The sequence below is a fragment of the Microtus pennsylvanicus genome, chromosome 18 (assembly GCF_037038515.1).
Source record: "Microtus pennsylvanicus isolate mMicPen1 chromosome 18, mMicPen1.hap1, whole genome shotgun sequence".
NCBI lineage: Eukaryota > Metazoa > Chordata > Mammalia > Rodentia > Cricetidae > Microtus > Microtus pennsylvanicus.
In genome coordinates, this window is record NC_134596.1 from 6,946,451 (window position 1) to 6,968,958 (window position 22,508).

At 43.0% G+C, this 22,508-nt stretch overlaps 1 protein-coding gene and 1 non-coding gene across 3 annotated transcripts in view; one reads left to right on the forward strand and one right to left on the reverse strand.

The window, feature by feature from the left end:
* Nell1 (neural EGFL like 1) overlaps positions 1-22,508 on the reverse strand; it is a 793,214-nt gene that overhangs the window by 537,602 nt on the left and 233,104 nt on the right. For both annotated transcript variants that reach the window (XM_075952299.1, XM_075952298.1), the window contains exon 11: positions 19,606-19,705. In XM_075952299.1, the coding sequence (XP_075808414.1) occupies positions 19,606-19,705 (100 nt within the window). The remainder of the gene's footprint in view (positions 1-19,605; positions 19,706-22,508) is intronic.
* LOC142838011 (U6 spliceosomal RNA) lies at positions 4,677-4,780 on the forward strand. Its single transcript, XR_012908459.1, has one exon. It is a non-coding gene; the product is annotated as a U6 spliceosomal RNA (small nuclear RNA).

A 22,508-nucleotide genomic window follows, 5' to 3' on the forward strand; every position in this document is an offset into this window, starting at 1 on the left:
AGTGGGGATGCTCGGATGGTTCCGAACTTAGTTTTAACTTAGGTCAAATGTTCAAGCTGGTGTTATGGCACATGCACTGTCCTCCAACACATGGGAAGCTGAGGCAGAAGGATGACAAATTCAACACCAGCCTTTACACAGCAAGACTGCCTCAATTAATCAACCAATCAGTAAAAGCACTATCCACATATTTGAAAACTAATTCTACTCTCTAGAGGTGTTTGATCTACATTTGAAGATATGATTCTGTTAGTTCTCATATTGAGATTAACTACGGTATCAACAACAATATGAAAACTAACAGAATCTCCTTCTGTGATCATGCTTCTGTCAATGAAGATTTTTAAACTTTATCTGGCTGGCTGGTTGCTGTGTAGAATGTTGCCTTGGACTGGCTTGATTTCCTAGTCTTTAGTTTCCCTCATGAACACAAACTTGCCTTCACACTGAAGAGTCCTCAGGGGTCGGGCCTGGATCCTTGCTATGGAAACGTCTGCCACCTCTCTTCTCCATTCTCCGCAGTGTTCCCTTCCAGAATTCTAACTGTGTCACATGACAGGATTTCTCCTGATTCTTAGACTTGCTGTCGTGTGATCTATATCTTTCTCTTGTTCACTCCTTGCTGAACTGCAGTGAATTCTCCATCTGTCTTCATTAATTCTCTCCAGGGCAGTGACACACTCTGCCTTAGTCTCTAGAATGGTTTTAAATCTTCCTTATATTTTTAGTCTGGAATTCAATGTGATTCTTTTTAACCTGCTAAGTTAATTTGATAGCATTTCCTCTATTCCTCTTTTAATCCTTTAAACATGTATTTATGCTGATGCTTTCGCTACAGTCAGCCCGCGCATGCCATTTTGCAGTTGGTTATTTATGCTGAACATCATTGATGGTGTCTTAATTTCTTTTCCTTTCATTGTACATGATTCTTTTCTTTTTGAGCTCATATTGTTTGAAACTGAGTATGTAGGAAATATTCCTGACTTGGGTTTTAGTATTTGTGATACCTCCTGCCAGGTGCCCGAAGGAATTCTCACCATCAGTTCATTTTAAAGGGCATCTTTGCCTCGAGGTGAGTACTGAGCCACACAGATAGGAGATCCGCTAGCCCTGAGCTTTCTGGAATGCCAACTTTTCTCCTGTAGACCTGAATCTAGATTCAAGACTGACAGGCAAGCCTTTTCTTAGGGGTTTCCTTCTCAGTATTTGCGGGAACCACCCTTGGAGATTTTCACTTTAGGCAGATCACACTAGCACCAGGCTGCCCCTGTCCATTGGAAGTCATGCAGAAAACCAACAGAGATGAAAAATCTGATCTCAGGGAAAACGCCAACTCCAGCATGCTTCCTCATCTTAAGGGCATCGCACTTATTTAACATGGCGGCTCTCTCTCTCTCTGTCTCTCTCTCTCTCTGTCTCTCTCTCTCTCTGTCTCTCTCTCTCTCTCTCTCTCTCTCTCTCTCTCTCTCCATTTCTCTCTCTCTCTTTCTGTCTCTGTCTCTATCTCTCTCTTTCTAGTTATACCCCCACCATCTACTGCAAGGACTAAATAAACACACACACACACACACACGATATAGCATTTGGGGTTGAATCACAAGGCTAGGCTATATAAAAGTATAGGTCGAACATGGTCAGATATATGCAGGTACTTTATCACTTGTAAATCTGTAGATTTTGAAGATACTAATGATTATGCTACATCACATACAATCGTCTCACAGGAAACTGTACCTAGGGATCAAGAAATCTCATGTATAATTCAGAGTCTGCAGCTAGCAAACACCGCACATTGCCTCGCCTGCCTCAGTACATACAGAAGAGATGACAGTGGAGATTTCAAAATGCTGCTGAGACCCTCAGCCATGACAGGCCGTTACAGCGAGGTCATGTCCCCTGACCCTCTTACACACAGAAAAATTACCCTTTTCCATTTGACATATGGATTATGGAAAGTACAAGCTCTGGCTTAAAAACTATGCAAATCCCCAGACTAGGTAAAATTACACTTTAATTCCTTTAAGTGGGAAGCATCTAGAACTGTTCTTCTTCAAAAACAAATTTAAACCAACAACATTTAGCCAAGAAGGTAATACCTTTTACTATGTAATAATAATAAGATTCCTGCACGTGGAATATGCTTGGTATTACTGTAGATGTTTTAAGTAAGTGTGATTGTATTACTGACATGAAGAATTCAAAGAGCCAATTAACATTAAACACCTGAAACAGATCCTGATAGATGTAAAGAAGTTGGTACTAGGTACCCATCCATCCTATTGGTTATGTTGATAGTGGTGATAAGGATAATGGTGGTGATGGTGGTGGTGATTTTGCCAACAGTGACAGCGAAAGTTCAAAAAAACTTAATAAATACTGTTGCTGCCTCAATGTAAGATATGAAAAGGAAAGCTCAAACTCAAATACCTGAGAGGGATTAGAGCATGGAAAGGGGCATTTTTATTCCACCGTGTGGAAAGGAAGCTGTATCTACATGATATTAATAGCTACATGTATACACAACATTAGTATTTTGTTCTGGGCTCCCTCTTCAGCCCAGGCTGCACCCGAAGGACCACGGGGTTGCTGCCAGGAGACTCTAACTAGATCTGGTATTCTGAGACCTGTCTTTGCCCAGGTGTCCAGGAAACAAGAAATGAGCGAAAGCAACAGCAGCCAGAGAGGCACAGACACAAAGTCTCTGGAACCTGGCGGACCACCTGACCTGACCTGAGTGTTGTGACTGAGCTCCCACATCCCCCAAGACGGCAGCCCACCTTGTCCTCTTTCCTATAAACCTGGCTGGATGGAGCTAAGGAGAAAGGCAGCTTGGTCTCCTCTCTGAAAAGAGGTAAAATTTAAAGACCTGGCTGCTCTCCCCACATTGGAATGTGTGGCAACAGGCCGCACAGAAGCTGTGCAGACATCAGGGAACGAGGCCAGTCCAGTTAACTCCCACTGTACTGTCAAGTTGGGAGTGCAGGCCCCAGTCCCTCGCATCTATCCCAGCCCCCAGGGCCTGGTCTGGACTCCAAATCCCAGCAAGCCAGTGGGTAGAATGCCAGGCTAGCATTCACGAAGCCCTGAGTTTCCATGCCCATACTACACAAACTGGGAATGGTATACACACCTGTGGAGGCAGCACCCGGGAGGCGGAGCCAGAAAGAGCAATGGTTCAAATTCACCCTCAGCTATATCCGAAGTTCAAGGCCAGACTGGGCTAAAAGTTTTGTACTGTACAGGTCTAGCTGTGTGGATGTGTGAGTCATAGGTGAGTGGACTGACAGACGGACAAGCGTCTTAGTGGGTAAGTTAGGGAGCTAGCAGATTAACTGAAGCAATCCTACCACCACCACCAGTTCAGACTCCATTAGGCCATCGTATGTATTTTTTCCTTAGATGTTCTTATTAGTGCGATCATTAACAAACCATCATTTCTGCCTGTTTCAAGCAGATAGTCTGATGATCTTTAGCAACTGTACCTGGTTGTGAGTCAGCCTCGAGCCTGAGCCCGGTTTGAAAACTCTCCTCAGCTGCTGGGTATCATCACTCTTCAAGCACCACCTCCGCATCTCAGCAGGCTGCCAGCCCATAAATTCTCTGCTAATCCTCCCTCCCTACAATCCTTCAGATGGCTCCGTCTCTCTTATCTGACGTGTGTGGGGAGCATGTCACTTAAGACACAAGCTTTCTTTTCTGAGTATTCGCCTTTGGTTGTCACCAGTTCTCCCGTTCGCCCATTGATGTCCCAGTCCATCTTCACTACATGTTTGTCTCGGGGTAGTGATCAAGAGGGTCTAAGCTCTCACGCTCCTTAGCTTATGTCAATGCTGTGGCTTTTCTCAGTGATGGATTTGTGTGATCAAGTAAGCCAAATAAACCCTTTCCTCTCCCCTCAACCCCCAAAAATCCGTTCATTTTGAACCCACCTGTTAATCTGTTCCAATCAGAAACTAAACTAAATGCCAAATCATTCATGGACACATGCTGAGAGTATCTACTTTTCTCCACGAGCAAAAGTGAAGGAATCGCAAGCCTCTCTAAAAGCACAGAGTACAGAGTTGACTCTGTTGTGCCCGCCTTTACTCATGCTGTGTCATTATAGGGAACAGGCCACTGGCAGCCAAGGTCTTCATTCCAGCCTCAGAGCTACCTCACAACTCACCAGTGAAAGCTGAACTTGTGATCTTATTTCTGAATCTGAGTCTCCTAGACTCTTCTCATCTCTCTGTGGTGCCTTCATCTACCCAAACCAGAGACAAGGAAGTCACGTTAGCCTTCATCCCTGGAAAACTAGCCCTCCTGAGTCCCATCAGCTTCACCTTTAGTGTGTATGCATGCATGGACGTATGCGTGTAAGTATATGTCACTTTGGGGAGCTGGGATCCCACCCAAGGACTTGCGTGTGTAACGCAAGCACTCTAAGGCTGAGTCCTACAGCAGTCCCGTTTTATAATTTAATCTTCAATTTCTTTGCTTCTCTTCATCTCCACAAATATATTAATGAAAACTTCTTTCCCACTCTGCTATCCTCTCTCAAAAGGAAACCATCTCATCCGCCTTCCTTCAACCCTTTGACTTCCTATGATTCGCTCGCCACAGGATGACATATACCCCCCCCCTTCCTTCCCTCCATTCAAAATCTTGCAAGCACTTTTCACTTAAAAACAAAATCTGTGCTCACTTCAGCACATACACTAAAGTTGGAACGATACAGAGAAGATTAGCATGGACCCTGAGCAGGGATGGCATGCAAATTTGTGAAGCGTTCCATATTTAAAAAACACACAAAAAATAAAAGAAAAAAGAAAAACAAAATCCTGAATGTTATCTTTTCTCCATTCCTTTAACTCCCCCAGTATTTTTTTTAACTTATTTGTTATTTATTGTTGCTGCTACTGTTCTGTTTTTTGAAGCAATGACCCTTACATCCCAGGCTAACCTAAAAAACCTTATGTAGCACAGAATGATCCCAAGTAGTGGAATTACAGCACCACGCTGAGTCTTTGAAATGCCGGGGAATGACCTGGGAGCTTCCTGCATTCTGGGCAAGCTCTCTGCATACTGAGGGACACCCCTCACCCCTCCTCCAGCGCTCTCATCTGTTTTTCTGATCCAAGGACCTTGAATATCCACTCTTCCTGATATAATAACTCAGCCTTCAAGCTAAGGTTAAATAGATCCTACTCATTGTGCAACGAGGGAATCTCCATCAAAGCAATGGGGGAAGCTTTTCAGTTAAACAAAAAGAGTAAGTGACGACCCTCTATTGCACAGAATGGGGTTTATGGGTGGTAATAAAGTATGCTAGAAAATTCCTGGAAAGGGTTCATCTAAAAGTTCTCACCAAGCACGCAAAAATAATGAGCCAGATGGTAAGCCTATGAGACCAATAGCTGACACATTAATTAGATTGATTTGATAATTTCATAAGGGATGTACACATCAAGGCGTGTTGCAAATATGAGTACACATTTTATTTGTCAGTGGTACCTGAATAAAGCTACATCAGTCCCCCACCCACTTCGGATTGAGAGAAACGGTTCTTATTTCCCCAGTCTAAAGTAAACCCCATTATTCTTTTGCACAATGCCTTGACTATGGCTAACTATGGGATATTTTTGCTTTCATTAGTAGATGTTTATCCCCCTACTAGAAGCTCACCTCAATGAGGGAAAGGATCATCTTGGCCACCTGGCCAAGACAATAGCCCAAGGCACTGTAAGCACTCAGCGGACATTCCTTCAGCTGGTCACTGAATCCTCATTGTCCTACCAAGCTGGAACTAAGTGTTTTAAAAATAAACAAACTGAGACTGGAGAGGCTAAGTGCATTCATTCCCTTTGAAGACTGAACTAGTGGATCATGGAAAGAGATGGTTATTAATGCAAACATGACTCCTGGCTTCTCTGCCCCACCCGTGTGACAGGCCCGCCATCATTTCCATCATCCAGGGGAATTCAAGGACCGCCGAGCCTGGCCTGGAGAAACCAGTTCTCCATCAGACACTGGCATTTTCCAGTGTATGAAACCCCTGCACTTCTCCAAAGAAACCAGCTTTGTTTCTTACTTTATGAAACATTCCATTACTTTTCACTGCCTGGCGATTCAACATCAGAAGAAAAATCACTTGCCCTCCAACAGAATGGTACTCATGGATGAGATACCAAGATGAGGAGGACCCAATCCCGAGACTTCAAATGGAGAAGATGAGGAAGTGCTCTGAGAAAGGCGGACACCCTGCTGGACCAGAGCTTAGGTGTTGCTCAGGACGCAAACCTGCCTGTACTTCCCAGCAAAGTGCCAATCATCCTTCCAACAAAGCCTTGGTAAGCACCAAGGATCTACTGGGTTACTACGCTTGGCAATGGAGGTGAATCAAAAACTACCATGTATCCACACACAAAGCAGCAAATGCCCATGTCATGTTCAAGGAAAGGATTGAGGAAACCTACATAGAGGGTGTGTCACACTCCTCTGACTGAGGGGTCAAAAATCTGGACTGTCTGTGGCCCTGGATCTGCATTTTTGTGAGGGTAACATTAGTGACCCAATCTTGTTTCTTTCAAACCATTTTACTCCATTATAGTGAAGCTCCCACATTCCCACTGTCTAAGTCGTGCTAGCTCATTCTCTCTTTCTTACCCTCCCTCTCCCTCTCCCCCTCTCCCTCTCCTTCTCCCTCTCTCCTCTCCTCCTCTCTCTCCCTCCCCCCTCTCTCCCTCTCCTTCTCCCTCTCTCTTCTCTCCTTCTCTCTCTCCCTTTCCCCCTCTCCCTCTCCTTCTCTCTCTCTTCTCTCCTCCTCTCTCTCCCCTCTCTCTCTTTCTTCCCCTCCCTCTCTTCCTCTTTCTCTCCCTCTCCTTCTCCCTCTCTCCTCTTTCCTCCTCTCTCCCCCTCCCTCCCTCCCTCTCTCCCTCTCCTTCTCCTTCTCTCCTCTCTCCTCCTCCTCCTTCTTCTTCCTCTCTCTCTCTCTCTCTCTCTCTCTCTCTCTCTCTCTCTCTCTCTCTCCCTCTCCCTCTCCCTCTCCCTCTCCCTCTCCTCTCTCTCTCTCTCTCTCTCTCTCTCTCTCTCTCTCTCTCTCTCTCCCTCCCCCCTCTCCTCTTTTCATGATTATGACAAAACCATTCACTCCTCTTGCTTCTCCCCAAGGACGGATAGCATCTATGTGCTTTGTCCTGTGACATTTTCTACAATAAAGACAGAGCAAACCTGACCCCAGGCAAGACTTAGGTTTGCTGAGATAGCTAAATTAAATACTGACTCTTTAGAGCAAGTGGTTCTCAACCTTCCTAATGCTGAGTCCCTTTAATACAGTTCCTCATGTTATGGTGACCCCCAACCTTAAATGTAACTTTGCTGCTTTTATGAATGAATCATAATGCAAATGTCCGTTTTCCGATGGTCTTAGGTGATCTCTGTGAAAGGGTTGTTCAGTTCCCAAAGGGGTCATGACCTACAGGATGAGAAGCACTTTCTTGGAGGGAGCACAGCTTGTCCCGGGTCCCCTGCTAATGCATTCCCCACCCACAAGAGAGTTGTTTTATGAGAAGTTGAATGTCCTTAGGGACTCTATAACCAGAATACATGCCACAAGAGAAACAAGGGCCCTGGGGAATGAGAGGATCCCTTTAGTCTTTTGTGGACAGAGCTCTATGCCATCAGGACAGGACTGTAAAAGGAGAGTGGGCTTCACATCCTCGAAGGTTCTCTCTTAGGAAACACTCAGTTTCTTTTGCAATCACTGACACTTAACTGTCTTCCTGTCTGAGGTAGCCCAGCCCCAGTTTCCGGTCTTCCGTCTGGATCAGTGGAGCTCCTCAGGGGGTTGGAGACCCTCACCACTAGATCACATACATCCATGGGCACGGGGTTCCTGTCTTCTCTAGACTGTGCTACCCTCCGATGCCTCTGCTCTCAGTACAGCAGCAGCACTGGACCATGTTAGCTCACGTTTGAAGGGCTTTGGACCTCACCCATCCGCCAACATTCAGAGCACAACCCCTCCCCCGAAACACTGCCAGCTCCTCTGTGTGCACACAAGCCCACGTCTTCATTAAATGCCTCCTTTCCAAATCTCGTTCACCTCTAATACCCTGAAATCATCTCTGAGATCGTTTCAATTATAAACCCACCTGAAACGACCAGGACGCACAGGAGTAAAATTCATGTGGCACCAGAATTCTTTGGGAGGCTTTAATTGAAGAGCATAAAATCTTAAACAGCACAAATAATCTCAGCTAATTTCAGTCCAGGCCAGATGACAAGGCAAGTGAGCATGAATTAAAATTACAGATAAACACATTTGGAACAGATGTCGGGAAGAACTTTCTTCCAACACCCAAAGTCATAAACATGAAGCGAAACCCTCCAAAGTCATTGGCGATGCTGAAGATACAATTAGAGCTGATTATGAGGGAAATAAAACTCTGAGGAGTGTGTGAGGATGCCAGGATGGGCCGAGTGATTGGTGTGGTTCCTGGAGCAGTCTGGAGAATGCACGGTCAAGATTATTAGCATTTTTCCCCACCAGCTTTTGACTAAGAGCACCAGAAATCCACGGGCAGTATTTCCCTCTGGGTCTACATTCATTCCTTCATTGCCTTCTTCCAGGAAGGAGCATAGCTGCCACCCGAGGGTCCATTGTGCCTCTCCACCCAGTGACCTCCTGCCCTAAATAGGCAGGCCACTGCTATGATCATTGCCTTAAAGTAATGAGCATAAACAAACTTCACAGGTGGCTCTGAGATACCAGAGGAAAAAAGCTACAGGAGTCAGTCAGGGCCACTCTGGGTGCTATACGGGTGACTGAGACCTGCAGGCCCAGCAACAGCAAAGAGCCCCCAGCTTTGCCCATTGCATTCGATGCCAGGCAGGTATGTGTCTTCCTAAACTGTCCTATGGTCCTTTTCCGAGGTACATTGTGGCTGCACCAACAGCCTTGGGGATTGAGCTGCCTGACCAGCTGGATCCTTTATCTTCCTCAAAGACAGAGGGAATCGTTCACAGCATTTGACATAACCCAAGGCTTTAAAGAAGCAAGCTACCCAAGTGCCTCGTCTAAATTCCAAGTCAGCTGCTTCACTGAACACTGTGCATCACAATACAATGCTATTCTTAACTATGAAGTCTCAGATTCCAATTATACAAAGATACAACATACACACACAAACACACAAACACACACACACAACCACAAACTCAACGTAAAACAAAGTCCTGTATCTTCCATCTGGAATAGTCATTGGAGCAGTAGACACACAAGAAAACGTATATCACTAATTAAAAAACAAAATCAAAACAACGTACTCCCTGTCTTCAACTGAACTCTAGGCACGCAGCCCAGTGCTTGGCTATGATCACTGGGTTTGAGGAGTAAATGGGAGATGGGATGGGATGGACATAGTGGGGCAGGAGAAGGGGAGGGAGGAGGAACTGGAGCTGGTATGTAAAATGAAAAAATTCCAGTTAAAAAAATAACATCAAAGCCAAACTAATGATTTATACCTTGAAGACATAAGTTACAACTCAGAAAAAATGTTTTTAACACTATCATATCTGTGAAATCTGGATATTCTCTGTATATTTCACAGATATGATAGTGTTAGAAACAAAGAATATCCAGTGTTGAAAATGGTATCATTTAAAGACTTGACTGTAAAAACCACAGAACAGACCCTATCATCCAAAGGTCTGCCCTGTCCCTTACATTAGAGATGTCAAAACATCTGAGCATTTAAAACAATGTTATTTGTTAAGTTGGATGTTTTTGTGGACATTGCATAAACACTGGCCTGAAAATGGAGGGGACAGTTCTCTCCAGTGCCCAGTTTATGCCTCTTGGATAAGGTGGCTTACCCGAGTCTTATGAGAATAAGTCTTAGAAAATGCCAAACTCTCAAAGCAGGTATGAGGAACAGCTTCAATTCAAACTCTCCAGGAGTGACAGCTCTGGGGACAACATCCTCGGCATACAGAGCCGACACCCTCTGAGACAGAGATGAAATGCTACTTGGAAGCCCTTCTGTGCAAGTGTATGGAGACCATGGTTATTTGGGCTTCTGTGATCAGTCACACCAGGGTGGCAGAAGCCATGTAGGTTGCATCACCCTCAGAGCCAAACCCAGATATAACAACCCCAGATGAAACGGATACTTCATCTCACCAGACCTCACGTCTCTGGGTGTTTGCAGGAGATTTCGGTCTGCAAAGCAAACAAGGGAACCTTCTGATATGCAGATAAAAGCTGCTTTAACATGGGACTGGGGAGATGGTTCAGTGGTCGAGAGCACTGACTGCTCTCACAGAAGACCCAGGTTTAATTCCCAGCACCCATGATGGCAGACAGCTGTCTTTAAGTCCAGTTCTACGATATCTGACACCTTCTTAGGACCTCTGATACAATGTATACAAGCAGTGAACAGACATACATTCAGCCAAGTACTCATACACACAAAGTAAACTTCTTATTTTAATTGCTTTATGTAGATATTGAGGGGTTTTACCTTTGTTTACTTTATGTTTTGAAGAGGAGTCCCTGAAATCCATGTCTTATCATAACTGTAATACTTCAGGCCCCTCTTCATCTAAGACCCCACCCAGTAAACAGGAGCATAAAGGGAAAGATGAAAACCAGTGAATGATAAGGAAGCTTGTCTCTCCCAGAGTTGTGTGATATTATTGTGCTACTTCTAATGAGCCCTTAAAGAATAAACTGGAACTCAGAGTCATGGAGTCACACTCACAGTGAACGTGGTTCAGGACCACAAATGCTGAGTTCATCAGGAAAGATCACTTAAGTCATAGGATCTTAGGAGAAGTCACAGCCCTTACCCTGGTGATGGCCTTCCACTTTACAGCTGGTGGCAAGATGTGTGACCATGACAAGCCATATAGGCAAGTGAGATCCTGTTCTGTGACTCTCTGCTCTGGTTATGGAGAAGAGGAAGTAATGGAAGGCCCTTAATCAAATATAATTTTTGTTTTATTTCTAAAACATTATTAAAGAATATGGCTAACCTCTCTGATACAGAGAAGATAAAAAGGAGCTAAACATGAGGTAGCCTGAGCCAAAACATAAGACCACTGGATTGCACTCCTTGGTTCAAAATATCACAGTTTGGACAGAGCACATCTAGCTAAATGGGTCATTGACAAGGTGGGCTGGGACTAGGCACAGACTCTAAACAGTAGCTTCTTAAAATGAAGACAACTTCGTGGGAGTTTACAGAACACCCCCGAGAGCAGGGAAAGCTTAAAATCTCCACAGCTGCTCAGAGGAAAAGAGCAGAGGACCGAAAGAAATGTCAATGCCATTTCAGTACAGCCTGCATGAAGGTCAGCTTCATGGCAGCCACCACAGCCCAAAGGAAGAGAATGAAGGACAGAAGGAAAAGTCAATGCTATTTCAGTACAGCCTGCATGAAGGTCAGCTTCATGGCAGCCAGGAGCTGGCAAAGAAGCCTGAAGTACTATGGAAAACATGCTTGAAGCATGGACAGAAGCAGGGGAACAAGACAAGCTATCCTTTGCTGGGTAATTCAGGAAAGTGGCGGATGTAGGAAGGCCCATAGCTATCGCTCTGTAACAGGTGCAGGAATTCTGGAAATGAAAAGTATGGTATCTTGGCCAAGCCAGCGACCTCCACTGGAACAGCTACTGGGAAGCAACCTCTGAGGGAGCAGACCTGAACCAGCGTCTTCCATGGGAGCAAGCCCAAGTCAACAACCTCCACCAGAGTAGGTATGCAAGAGCTACTGCCAAGGGAGCAGGCTTGAGTCAGGGACCTCTGCAGGAACAGGCCCGAGCCAAGGACATCCACCAGAGCAGGCCCGAGCTAGCTACATCTGCGGGATTGGACACAAGCCAGGGAACTCCAAAGGAGCAGGACCAAGCTAGAAACCTCCAAAGAAGCAGACCTGAACCATTGTACTCCACGGGAGAAGGTCCAAGCCAGTGACTTCCATGGGAGTAGGCCTGAGCCAGAGACCTCCACAGGAACACTCCCAAGCCAAGGACATCCACAGAAACAGGCCCAAGCCAGTGACCTCGGCAGGGGCAGACCAAAGCAAGTGACCTGCGTGGGAGCAGGCCAGAATGACCACGAGGATTGCAGAGTGACTTCTGAGACTGCCAAACAACCTCTGGGAACACCGAGTGACTTCCAGGGTGACTGAAATCATGGCCCTGACAGTGCTACAAGAAACAGCTATCTGAGCCTTGGACCCCAATGGCACCTGGAAGAGTGATCACCAGAGACACAACCCTAACTATGCTGATCAGAGGAAAAGATGGGTAGACAAGATAAGAGCACACCCAACAGTACCAAGAGCAACACCACACCAAGAAAAACTAGTGGCTCTACAACAGGAAGACTTGAACAACCCAACATAGATGAAGTAGAAGAAAATGACCTAAAAAATAATTTTAGGAGAACGTTTGAGGCCTTTAAAGAGGAAATGAAAAATTCCCTCCAAGAAATGGAAGAAAAGACAAACAAAAAAAAATTGAAAGAAACCAACAAATTCCTCAAAGAAAACCTAGAAAATCTATTAAACAGATGAAAGAAATGATTCAAGACTTGAAAACCAAAATAGAGACAATAAAGGAAACACAAAGTGAAGGGATTCTGGAAAAGGGAAAATATGAGAAAACAATCAGGAACCACAAATGCAAGCATAAACAACCGAATACAAGAGATGGGAGAGAGAATCTCAAGCACTGAAGATACAATAAAGAAATAGACTCATGGTCTATTTCTATTTCAAGGAAAACATTAAATTTAACAAAAGTTTAACACAAAATATCTAGGAAATATGGGACACCATGAAAAGACCAAACCTAAAAATAACAAGGATAGAAAAAGTTCAACTCGAAAGCACAGAAAATACATTCAACAATCATAAAAGAAAACTTTCCCAACCTAAAAAAAGATATGCATATGAAGATACAAGAAGCTTATAGAACACCAAATAGACTGGATTTTAAAAAAAGTCCCCTTACTACATAGTAATAAAAACACTAAACATACAGAAAAAGAAAGAATATTAAGAGCTACAAATGAAAAAGGGCAAGTAACATATAAAAGCAGACCTATCAGAATTACACCTGACTTCTCAATGGAAAAAATAAAAGCCAGAAGGTCCTGGTCAAGCACTGTGCAGACATTAAGAGATCACAGATGCCAGCCCAGACTACTATACCCAGCAAAACTTTCAATCACCATAGACAGACAAAACAAGATATTCCACGACAGAACCAGATTTTACCAATACCTAGCCATAAACCCAGCCTTACATGAAGTACTAGAAGGAAAACTCCAACCCAAGGAAGTTGGCTACATCCACAAAAACACAGACAATAGATGATCTCACAGCAGCAAATCCCAAAGAAAAGAAACACATACACAATAACATCACCAAATTGAAAAAGAATATAACAGGAACTAGAAATCACTGGTCATTAATATCATTTAATATAAATGGACTCAACTCACCTAGAAAAAGACACAGGCTAACAGATTGGATACAAAAACAGAATCCATCTTTTTGCTACATACAAGAAACACACCTCAACTTCAAAGACAAACATTGCCTCAGAGTAAAGGGTTGAGAAAATATTTTCCAATCAAATTGACCTAAGAAACAAGATGGTGTAGCTATCCTAATATGTAACAAAATAGACTCCAAACTGAAATCAATCAAAAGAGATAAAGGAGGATATTTCATATATGTCACAGAAAAAATCCATCAAGAAGAAATTTTAATACTGAAAATCTATGTACAAAATACAAGGGCACCGTCATATGTGAAAAAAAAAACTACTAAAACATAAATCACACATTAAACCCCATACACTAATAGTAGGAGACTTTAACACCCCATTCTCGCTACTAGACAGGGTTACCAGTCCAGAAAATTAACAGAAAAATAAGAAAACTAACAGATGTTATGACTCAAAGGAACTTAACAGATATCTATAAAACATTCCATCCAAACATAAAAAAATATGCCTTCTTCTCAGTACCTCATGGAATAGTCTCAAAGATTGACCACATACTAGGTAACAAAGCAAATACCAACAGATACAAAAATAATGGATTAACTTCATGTATCTTATCAGATTACCATGGCTTAAAATTAGAATTCAACAGTGACACTAATTTCAAAAGGCCCAGAAACACATGGAAATTAAACAAGGTTTACATGAACCACCAATGGATCAAGAAAAAAAATAAAGAAAGAAATTAAAGACTTCCTAAAGCATAATGAAAATGACCACACAACACAACAAATTTATGGGACACAATGAAAACAGTGTTAAGAGGAAAGTTCATTCCACTAAATGCCCACATAAAGAAGAAACAAAAATCTTATAGTAAGTTAAAAGAACACCTGAAAACTCTAGAACCAAAAGAAGCAAACTCACACAGGAGAACTAGATGGCAGGAAATAATCAAATTGAAATGTAAAATCAACAAAATAAAAACAAAAAAACAATATAAGATCAATGAGACAAAGAGTTGGTTCTTCAAAAAAATCAACAAAATAGACAAACCTTTATCCAAACTAACCAAAAGGAAGAGAGAATACCCAAATTAACAAAATCAGAAATGAAAAGGAGGATATAAAAACAGACATTGAAGAAATCCAGAGAATCATGAGGTCATACTTCAAAAGCATGCAGTCCACAAAACTGGAAAACTTAAAGGAAATGGACAATTTTCTGGATAAATATCATTTACCAAACTTAAATCAAGATGACATAAGCAAATTAAATAGACCTATAGCTGCTAAAGAAATAGAAACAGTCATCATCTAAAGTCTCCTAACCAAAAAAAATCCCAGGGCCAGATGGTTTCAGCTCATAATTCTACAAGATTTTCAAAGAAGAGCTAGTACCAATAGTCCTCAAATTTTTCCACACAAGAGAAACAGAAGGAATATTGCCAAACTCTTTTTACAAGACTACAATTACCCTGATACTCAAAACACACAAAGATATTACTAAGAAAGAGAATTACAGACCAATCTCACTCATGAACATTGATGCAAAAATACTCTATGAAATACTGGCAAACCAAATCCAAGAATACAGAAATATCATCCACCATGACCTAGTAGGCTTTATTCCAGAGATGCAGGAATAGTTCAACATACAAAAAAATCTGTCAATTTAATCCACCACATAAACAAATTTAAAAATAAAAAAAACATGTTCATCTTATTAGATGCTGCAAAAGCCTTTAACAAAATACAACATTCCTTCATGATAAAGGTCTTGGAGAGAGCAGGGATACAAGAAACATATCTAACCATATTAAAGGCAATATACAGCAAGCATGCTTCTACCTCTGTTTAGGACATTTTGTATATTGATACAATTTTTAGGATATATTTTCATATTGCATTATATATTATTCTTACCTCTGATTAAGATACTTATACATTGTTTACATTTTGAGGTCACTGTACTCATTTATTGTACATTTATTTGCAGATTATTTAATATTCTGACATGAAGTCTTAGTCTTTAAGTTATATAGGTATTAGATATTATAGGTCAATAGTTGTTCATGTTTGTTATACATATAGTCAGATTAATTAGGTTCTTTAGATATACAGAGATTGGATTCTGCCTAGATAGGTAATCTTCAACCACTTCAAGGATCTGTAGAACATGGCGTTTAAATAACTTAGGGTTCTGCTGACATGAGACATGATTGCTCCTGACAGCACCGATCAATTCCCAAGAGAATGTTGAGCACTGAAGACACTCCACCCAGAGTTTGTTTTCTTCTTGGTACAATTGGCCTTTGGGCAAGGAACTGTCCATGCCTCAACCACTCAACCACTGACAAAGAACATGGTATCCTAACTGGATAAGCAGGGACACAAGGAAAAAGATGGTCAAAACTTGCCAAGACAGAGTAATATGGTTCGGAAAAATTTCCTGCCTCTGAAAATGGTCTGTCAGTTATGCTAGGTCTTAGCCAAAGTTGGTTGCTTCAACTTTGCAAACGAGACTCTGGATGATCACTCTGGTAGCCAATTGTCTCTGCTATATACTGCTAATTTTGGAAGCTGCTTGATTGCACTTACTGCCTACTCAAGTAATATTATCTCCCTTCTCAGGCCTTCGATGGGGTTGAAGATTAGATAGTCATAGTTACCATCGTCTTATGGTTTAGCTAAGCCTATTTCTGATGCAAGACTTAGACACTTTGGAATAGAATGTCTATTAAAACATTTATCATGTGTTTCTTGCTTAAAATTGTTTATGTTGGTTGTAATTTTATACTTGATATCTGTTCCTATTGCATATAATTTTGTATTGGGTTTGGATTGTTCTTATTTAGACAAAAGGGGGAAGTGATGGGGAAACTCTGCCAACCAATTATCTGTAAGAGGTGGGACCAATTTAGGGTGTGGCTTTCTGGTACCTGGAGAAAAATGGCACTTGATCCAGGTGCCCTCTCTGTGTGTGGTTCCCTCACAGCACAGCTGAGCTTGGACTTCTCGTTCCTGTTTCATGAATTTTTTCCCTTATAATAAATAAAAATATAATTGTTTTATCTTTTAGCTAGCCTGGTTATTTCCTGAATCGAGCTAACCTCTACACCAACTAATTCTGAGTAAGCAATGCTTGAGCTGACATTTGCTGATAGCAGAGTCAATTTGGTAGAGAAGGGGATTCCAGAAAGAGGAAATGTAATAATTTCTGCCCCAGGAATTAATTAGCAGTCAAGTGTCACATGTTTGAGTCTTTCTTCTTTAAAAGGAATTGTATATAAAGCTGTTATTAGAAGTTGGAATTTGCCATGAGCCATTCTCTGTAGTAAGGAGAGCTGTGTCCCGCCACCAGGCTAGCTTAGCCCCAGAAATAATTACACAGAAACTGTATATATTTAAACAACTGCCTCATTATATCTAGCCTCTTCTTGGATAACTCTCACATCTTGCTTTAACCCATATCTAGTAATCTGTGTCGTGGCTTACCGGGAAGATTCTAACCATCTCAGGCCAAAAAATCATGGCGTCTGCCACATTGCCTTCTTCCCAGCATTCTGTTCTGTCTACTCTGCCCACCTAAGGGCTGCCTTATCAAAAGGCCAAGGCAGTCTCTTTATTCAACCAATAAAAGCAACACACAAACAGAAGATCATCCTACACCATTAAACAGGAATCCCAACTAGCAGGCCCCCCTAATGTTACAATTATATACGAATAAGGGAATTGACACATTAAATTCTGAGACATGAAATATAAATAGAATGTCAAGAGATGGGCTGGAGAGGTTTAACAGTTAGGAGTACTGGCTACTCCTGCAGAGGATCCTAGCTCAGTTCCCAGCACACATACATGAACACACAGCATACATGCCAGCCTTATACCCATAAAATAAAGCAAAATGTGTGAATCTAAACAATGTTTTTTTAAAAATTTAATTTTTTTAAGTTAAGGAAAGTAAAGATAAAGAGGGTTTAATTTGCCATACTTCCAAGAAGCTCCCTCCCTGCATCTTTTCTGAACAGTTCCCATGGAAGATGCAGAATTCAGAACACAAAAGAAACTCTAACTTATGTGAACATTTCCAAGGAAAACTCTCACCCTCTCCTTCCAGATATTTACCAGAGAAGAGAGCATGCATGGAGGCAAAGAGGAAAGCCCTCAGCTCCGCAGCTTGGCCCTCACTAAGGAGGACTCTATGAAGTCTGCCCCCACCTCTTGTTCCTCTGCACCTGAACCAGATTTGGCAAAAGCTACCACAGTGCTTCCCGTGGGAGCCAGGTGCGCACACCCCGCCAGTAGCCTCGCTGATAAAGAGTGTGGGTGCCAGATGAGCTCAAACCGAGGCAGGGCTACCTATTGTAAACTAGGTCAGAACAGTGAAATTCCTCTTGAGTTTCTGTGCCCTGATCAATGTTCTGCTCTAAAGAAGCCATTAATCAGAAAGAATCTGCAGAAGCCGAAGCCCCCTGGCACCTCAACAAACAGCAGTGATGGGTTTTGCATTAAATTGCAAGGCCTACCTAACAACCTTATTGGTTCGCAATAAATGCATCTCTCTGAAAATTCAACTCAATATTTAAGCATTTCTAAGATCTCCCAGCTGCAAATAAGACGTATGTTCCTCCCTCGGAAAGAAGACACACCCAGGAGGAGGCTCAGGAGACTCCAAAAGTTAAAAAAAAAATTCCCAAAGCTCAAACACTTAACAAGCTTAGGAGGCTCAGAAAGAATAAGCCCCTCACCTATGATCCCGGGCACAACTCCTGGCCCACGCTCCCATGAACGGCCTCCAGCCATGTTTCTATGACTCACTGCAATACACTCGTGGGTTCATCAAGATAGACTTGGGTGGAATTATTTCTTCGGTGTGTCTCCAGTGCCCTATCCGGAGTGGACAGAGGTTTGTTCTCATCTCCCGGGGAAAAGTCATGGACAGCAGAGGCAGAGTAGCCGGGGCACAAGGGCACCATTATCTGTTCCTGATTCTACAGCCATTCTTAGAGAGCAATGAGATTTTACAGAGTTGAACCAACCACTGAGAGCAATCACATCTTTAGATGAAAACGCATCAAAACAATGGACGTTTTCCACACATATCAGAAGGTGCTGAGTACGGAACCGGCCGATCAGGACCCGCTACCAGGCATGTCTATAAACAGTTCCGGACTCTGCTGTGCCAGCTCATACACCTACACTCCTGCGTCCTTTTGTGCCTCAGGAGCAGCATTAAGAAAATATAACAGAAAGCTAAATTATTTACTTTGTAACTCTTTAGAGAAAGAAAGAAAAATGTTGCTAATGCTTTCTATAAAACAAGGGAGCATGAGGAAGGCGGGAGAGAAAGGGATCAAACTGTTAGACTCTGGATCCTCCTTTACTCAGAAAGCACAATCCTCTTAGGGCGGCTCTACCCCAGTGGCTATTGCAGAATGGGAGGAGCTTGGAATAGGCACAGTTATGACATAGTAGCTATGTATTACTGGATTAGTGGGTTAAGATTCTGAATGCATTCTAGGTTCTCCTAACCCACCTAATTCTCCCTAGGGGAGAACTTCGGGAAAGCATCCATTTATAAGCTAACAACTGAATGCATAAGAATAAATCTGCTAAAGAAAGAGGGTCCAGGAAGAGAAAAGAAAACAATTCCTGCCTGAGAATTAACTGGCAAGCATGCTCATTTGACGTCATGAGTCATTCCGAGAGAGCACTGGCCCATAGACAAGGCAGGCAGGGAGGAGCACTGCTCAGCCCCACTCCGGGAGAAAATGTAATAATGATAGTAATGGTTGTTATTCCAGGCGCTATCATTTCCTTCAATCCAGAAGCCACTGCTCATTGGATGCCTGTCCCATGCTGGGGTGTCTGCTCGTGCTCACACGTTATCCCATTTAATCTTCCCAGCAGTCTTATGAGGTGGATACTATTATTATCCTCATTTTGCAATTGCGGAGCTCATCTCAGAGGAAGGTAGATGGGCTCCGCAAGTCTCTGAAACCAGGGAGGGATGAGCAAGGCAAGCTGCCATCTGCCCCGCTGTCCATCAAACCTCCGCGCCAACCTCCAGCCCCGCCCAGGAGCCTCCAGCTAGCTCACTCACCTCGGCAGACTCTACAGCACTGATTCTCCGGAAGAATGTGATCCTTTTTGGAGCAGTTCAAAGGAGGGCAAGCTTCTGTCATCTTTACCAAGACTCCATCCTAGAAGCCAAATACCAGGGAAGAGTTAGTTCCGGTGCAGAGCCAATCACAGGAGCTTCTAATGGTTTGCGTTACTAGATTGCAAAGGTGACCAACGGGTACCTAGAGCCTTCTCGGGAAAATTCCACTGAGAAAGACAATCCCACAAGTCAAACTGATGAATCCAGGGAGAGAAAGCAAGCTTCCTTTCTATATCAAAACAGCCCGGGTTTCAACAAGTTCCAGTCACTTTTTTTAAAGTCTCTTTTTCAATGCAAAGGGATGCCCATGGGACGTGCTGATAATTTGCAACAGCTGACAGCTAAGTGTGGCGGCCTCCTGTGTCAGGGCCCGAGTTCTGTGCTGTAAAATGCAATAGCTCACTTTGTACCCCCCGTGTTGTGTACAACAGGCTCCTGGGAAGCACTTCCCACATTCCACGGGCCACAGCCTTGTCACCAGACATCGACAGGGCTTCTTCCTCGTTCTCAGCAAGCTTACAGTTCAGACGGAATGCGACATATAATCCCTAAGCTAGGGGCTTTAATACACTGCAGAAATTCCTTTTAAATGTGCTCTGATAAACGTGATTTAATACGCTACACAGTGTCATCAGCTCTGACCAAACAGGAGAAATAATGAAGGGGCCACTTTGCAGGGAACTTGAATAACTGAGTAAGAAAGAGATTTTACAGGTCAAGATTGTAGACAAGGTACATGGGCATGAAAGAACATCAGACAGATAAAAAAAAATAGATTTCCTCTGATTATAAATACCACAATTCACAACAATGTTAAATATTCAGCCACTGTACACTGATAGCATCTAGTTTTAGGCTGAAATTTTAAAATTAGCCTATTAATTGCTTTCTTTTAAAAGATTGGAGACACTTTATTTAAAGCATTTAGTTTTTCTCTCCCATTCTTTGCAAGGATGTTTAAGACAGCCAAGAAGAGGAGCCTTGCTTTAGTCCAAAGGCAGTCCCAAACAGAGGTTAATCAGGGGACAAGACCGAGCTACACAGCCAGGAGAGACAGGTGCCATGCTTTATGTTTCTAAGAGACTTGCCAATCCCTTAATCCCCGCCCCCTCGGCCCGCCCAGTTCTCCATTAGACAGAATGGACACTCACTCCTAGAGATGCGCACAGATAAAGCATTAAATGCCAGATATAAATAGGAAACACGGACTCTTGTGTGAGTGCCGTCATGTTGGTAGCACAACGTAAGCCACAGACATCATCTACGTGTCTCACGGTAAGCAATCTTCAGCATGGCTTCCTCTTCTTTCTGGAAGTTTCTGACACAGCCAGCCTCACCCTAGCATTCTGTCTCCTGTCTTTTTTCTCCGGTGTACTTTTCCCAAGATTCCATGGGGGACCGACCCTAAGACTCAACACTCCATCCTGCTTGTTCAGTCCTCTGCTCCCACCAGGGTCTACTCTCCTCAAGTCAGATGACAGAGGTGCGTATCTAGCCTCAACAGCAAATGACAGGTCTAAAACAGCTGTCGACATCGGAGTCAAACAGTTAGCACAAGGCAACAGCTGCTAAGCGCCTTCCTATCAGGAACTGCACTGACCGTAAAGGGAAATAAACGACTCACTATCAACTCCAAGCCTATCATCCCGCTGTAATATACCGGTTCTGCGACATTGCCTCGGCGTCGATAAGAACTGCTAAATATTTTTTAAGCAAACTGTGCTCCCATATCCAAGTTCTGGATGCTTCCCTAACATCCTAACGTTGGCTCATTTCTGACAGAGGGTACATGGATCATTGCATCCATTCAAAAAGCAGGAAGCTACTTTCAAGTTCTACAACCCCATGACAAGAGCCAAAGCCCATGGCTGGATAGTATATGATGCCTACACATACGAAATGAACAGTCTCTGAGTTATAATTTATGGTCAGGCTATATGTGACCTCTCATCTGACTTCTCCCATGCTCGGGTTCTTCCCACCCACCATCTATTGTATCCACAGTCTGATGGGTCCTGCTGGGAGCACTCCCTGAACAGGGCATTCATGCCGAAAGCCTTAGTGCACAGTCAGCTTCTAGGATGACTCAAATTAAGACTATTAATGAGTTTCACTATTCCACTAAAGCTGTTATCTAAATACTAACTGCTACAAAACTCATCGCTGGGTACTCCGATTCCGGATGATTACTTCCTTGCATTTTTCCCTCTAAGTCCAAAATTTTGCAGCATGTTTAACAAATGTGTGTGTGTGTGTGTGTGTGTGTATACACATATACATGTGTGTATATGTATACCTTCATCTGTATATATATTTGCTAATAAAATACTTTAAAGGCTATGGAAGACTTCTTCTTAATTATTTTTTAAATGATCTTTTCTCATTTTACATACCTAGCCCAGTCCCCACTCCTTCCCCTCCTCCAGCTCTCCCCACTTTCCCCCAACTTCTCAGAGAGGGTAAGGCTTCCATTGGCAGTCAACAAAGTCTGACACATCACTCTGAGGCAGGACCAACGCCCTTCATCCTATATTGAGGCCGAAAGGTAACCCTCTAAAAAGAATTTGACTTCAAAAAGTCAGTTCAAGCACTCGGGATAAATCCTAATCCCACTGTCAGTGATCCCACACATTGCCCAAACCATACAATTATTACCCACATTCAGAGAGCCTAGTTTGGCTTTATGCTGGTCCCCCACTATCAGTCTGGAGTTGGTGAGCTCCCACTAGCTCAGGTCAGCTCTTTCAGTGGGTATCCTGTCACAGTCCTGACTCCTTTGCTCATATTATTGCTCCTTCCTCTCTTTGACTAGTCTCCAGAAACTTGGCCCAGTGCTTAGCCAT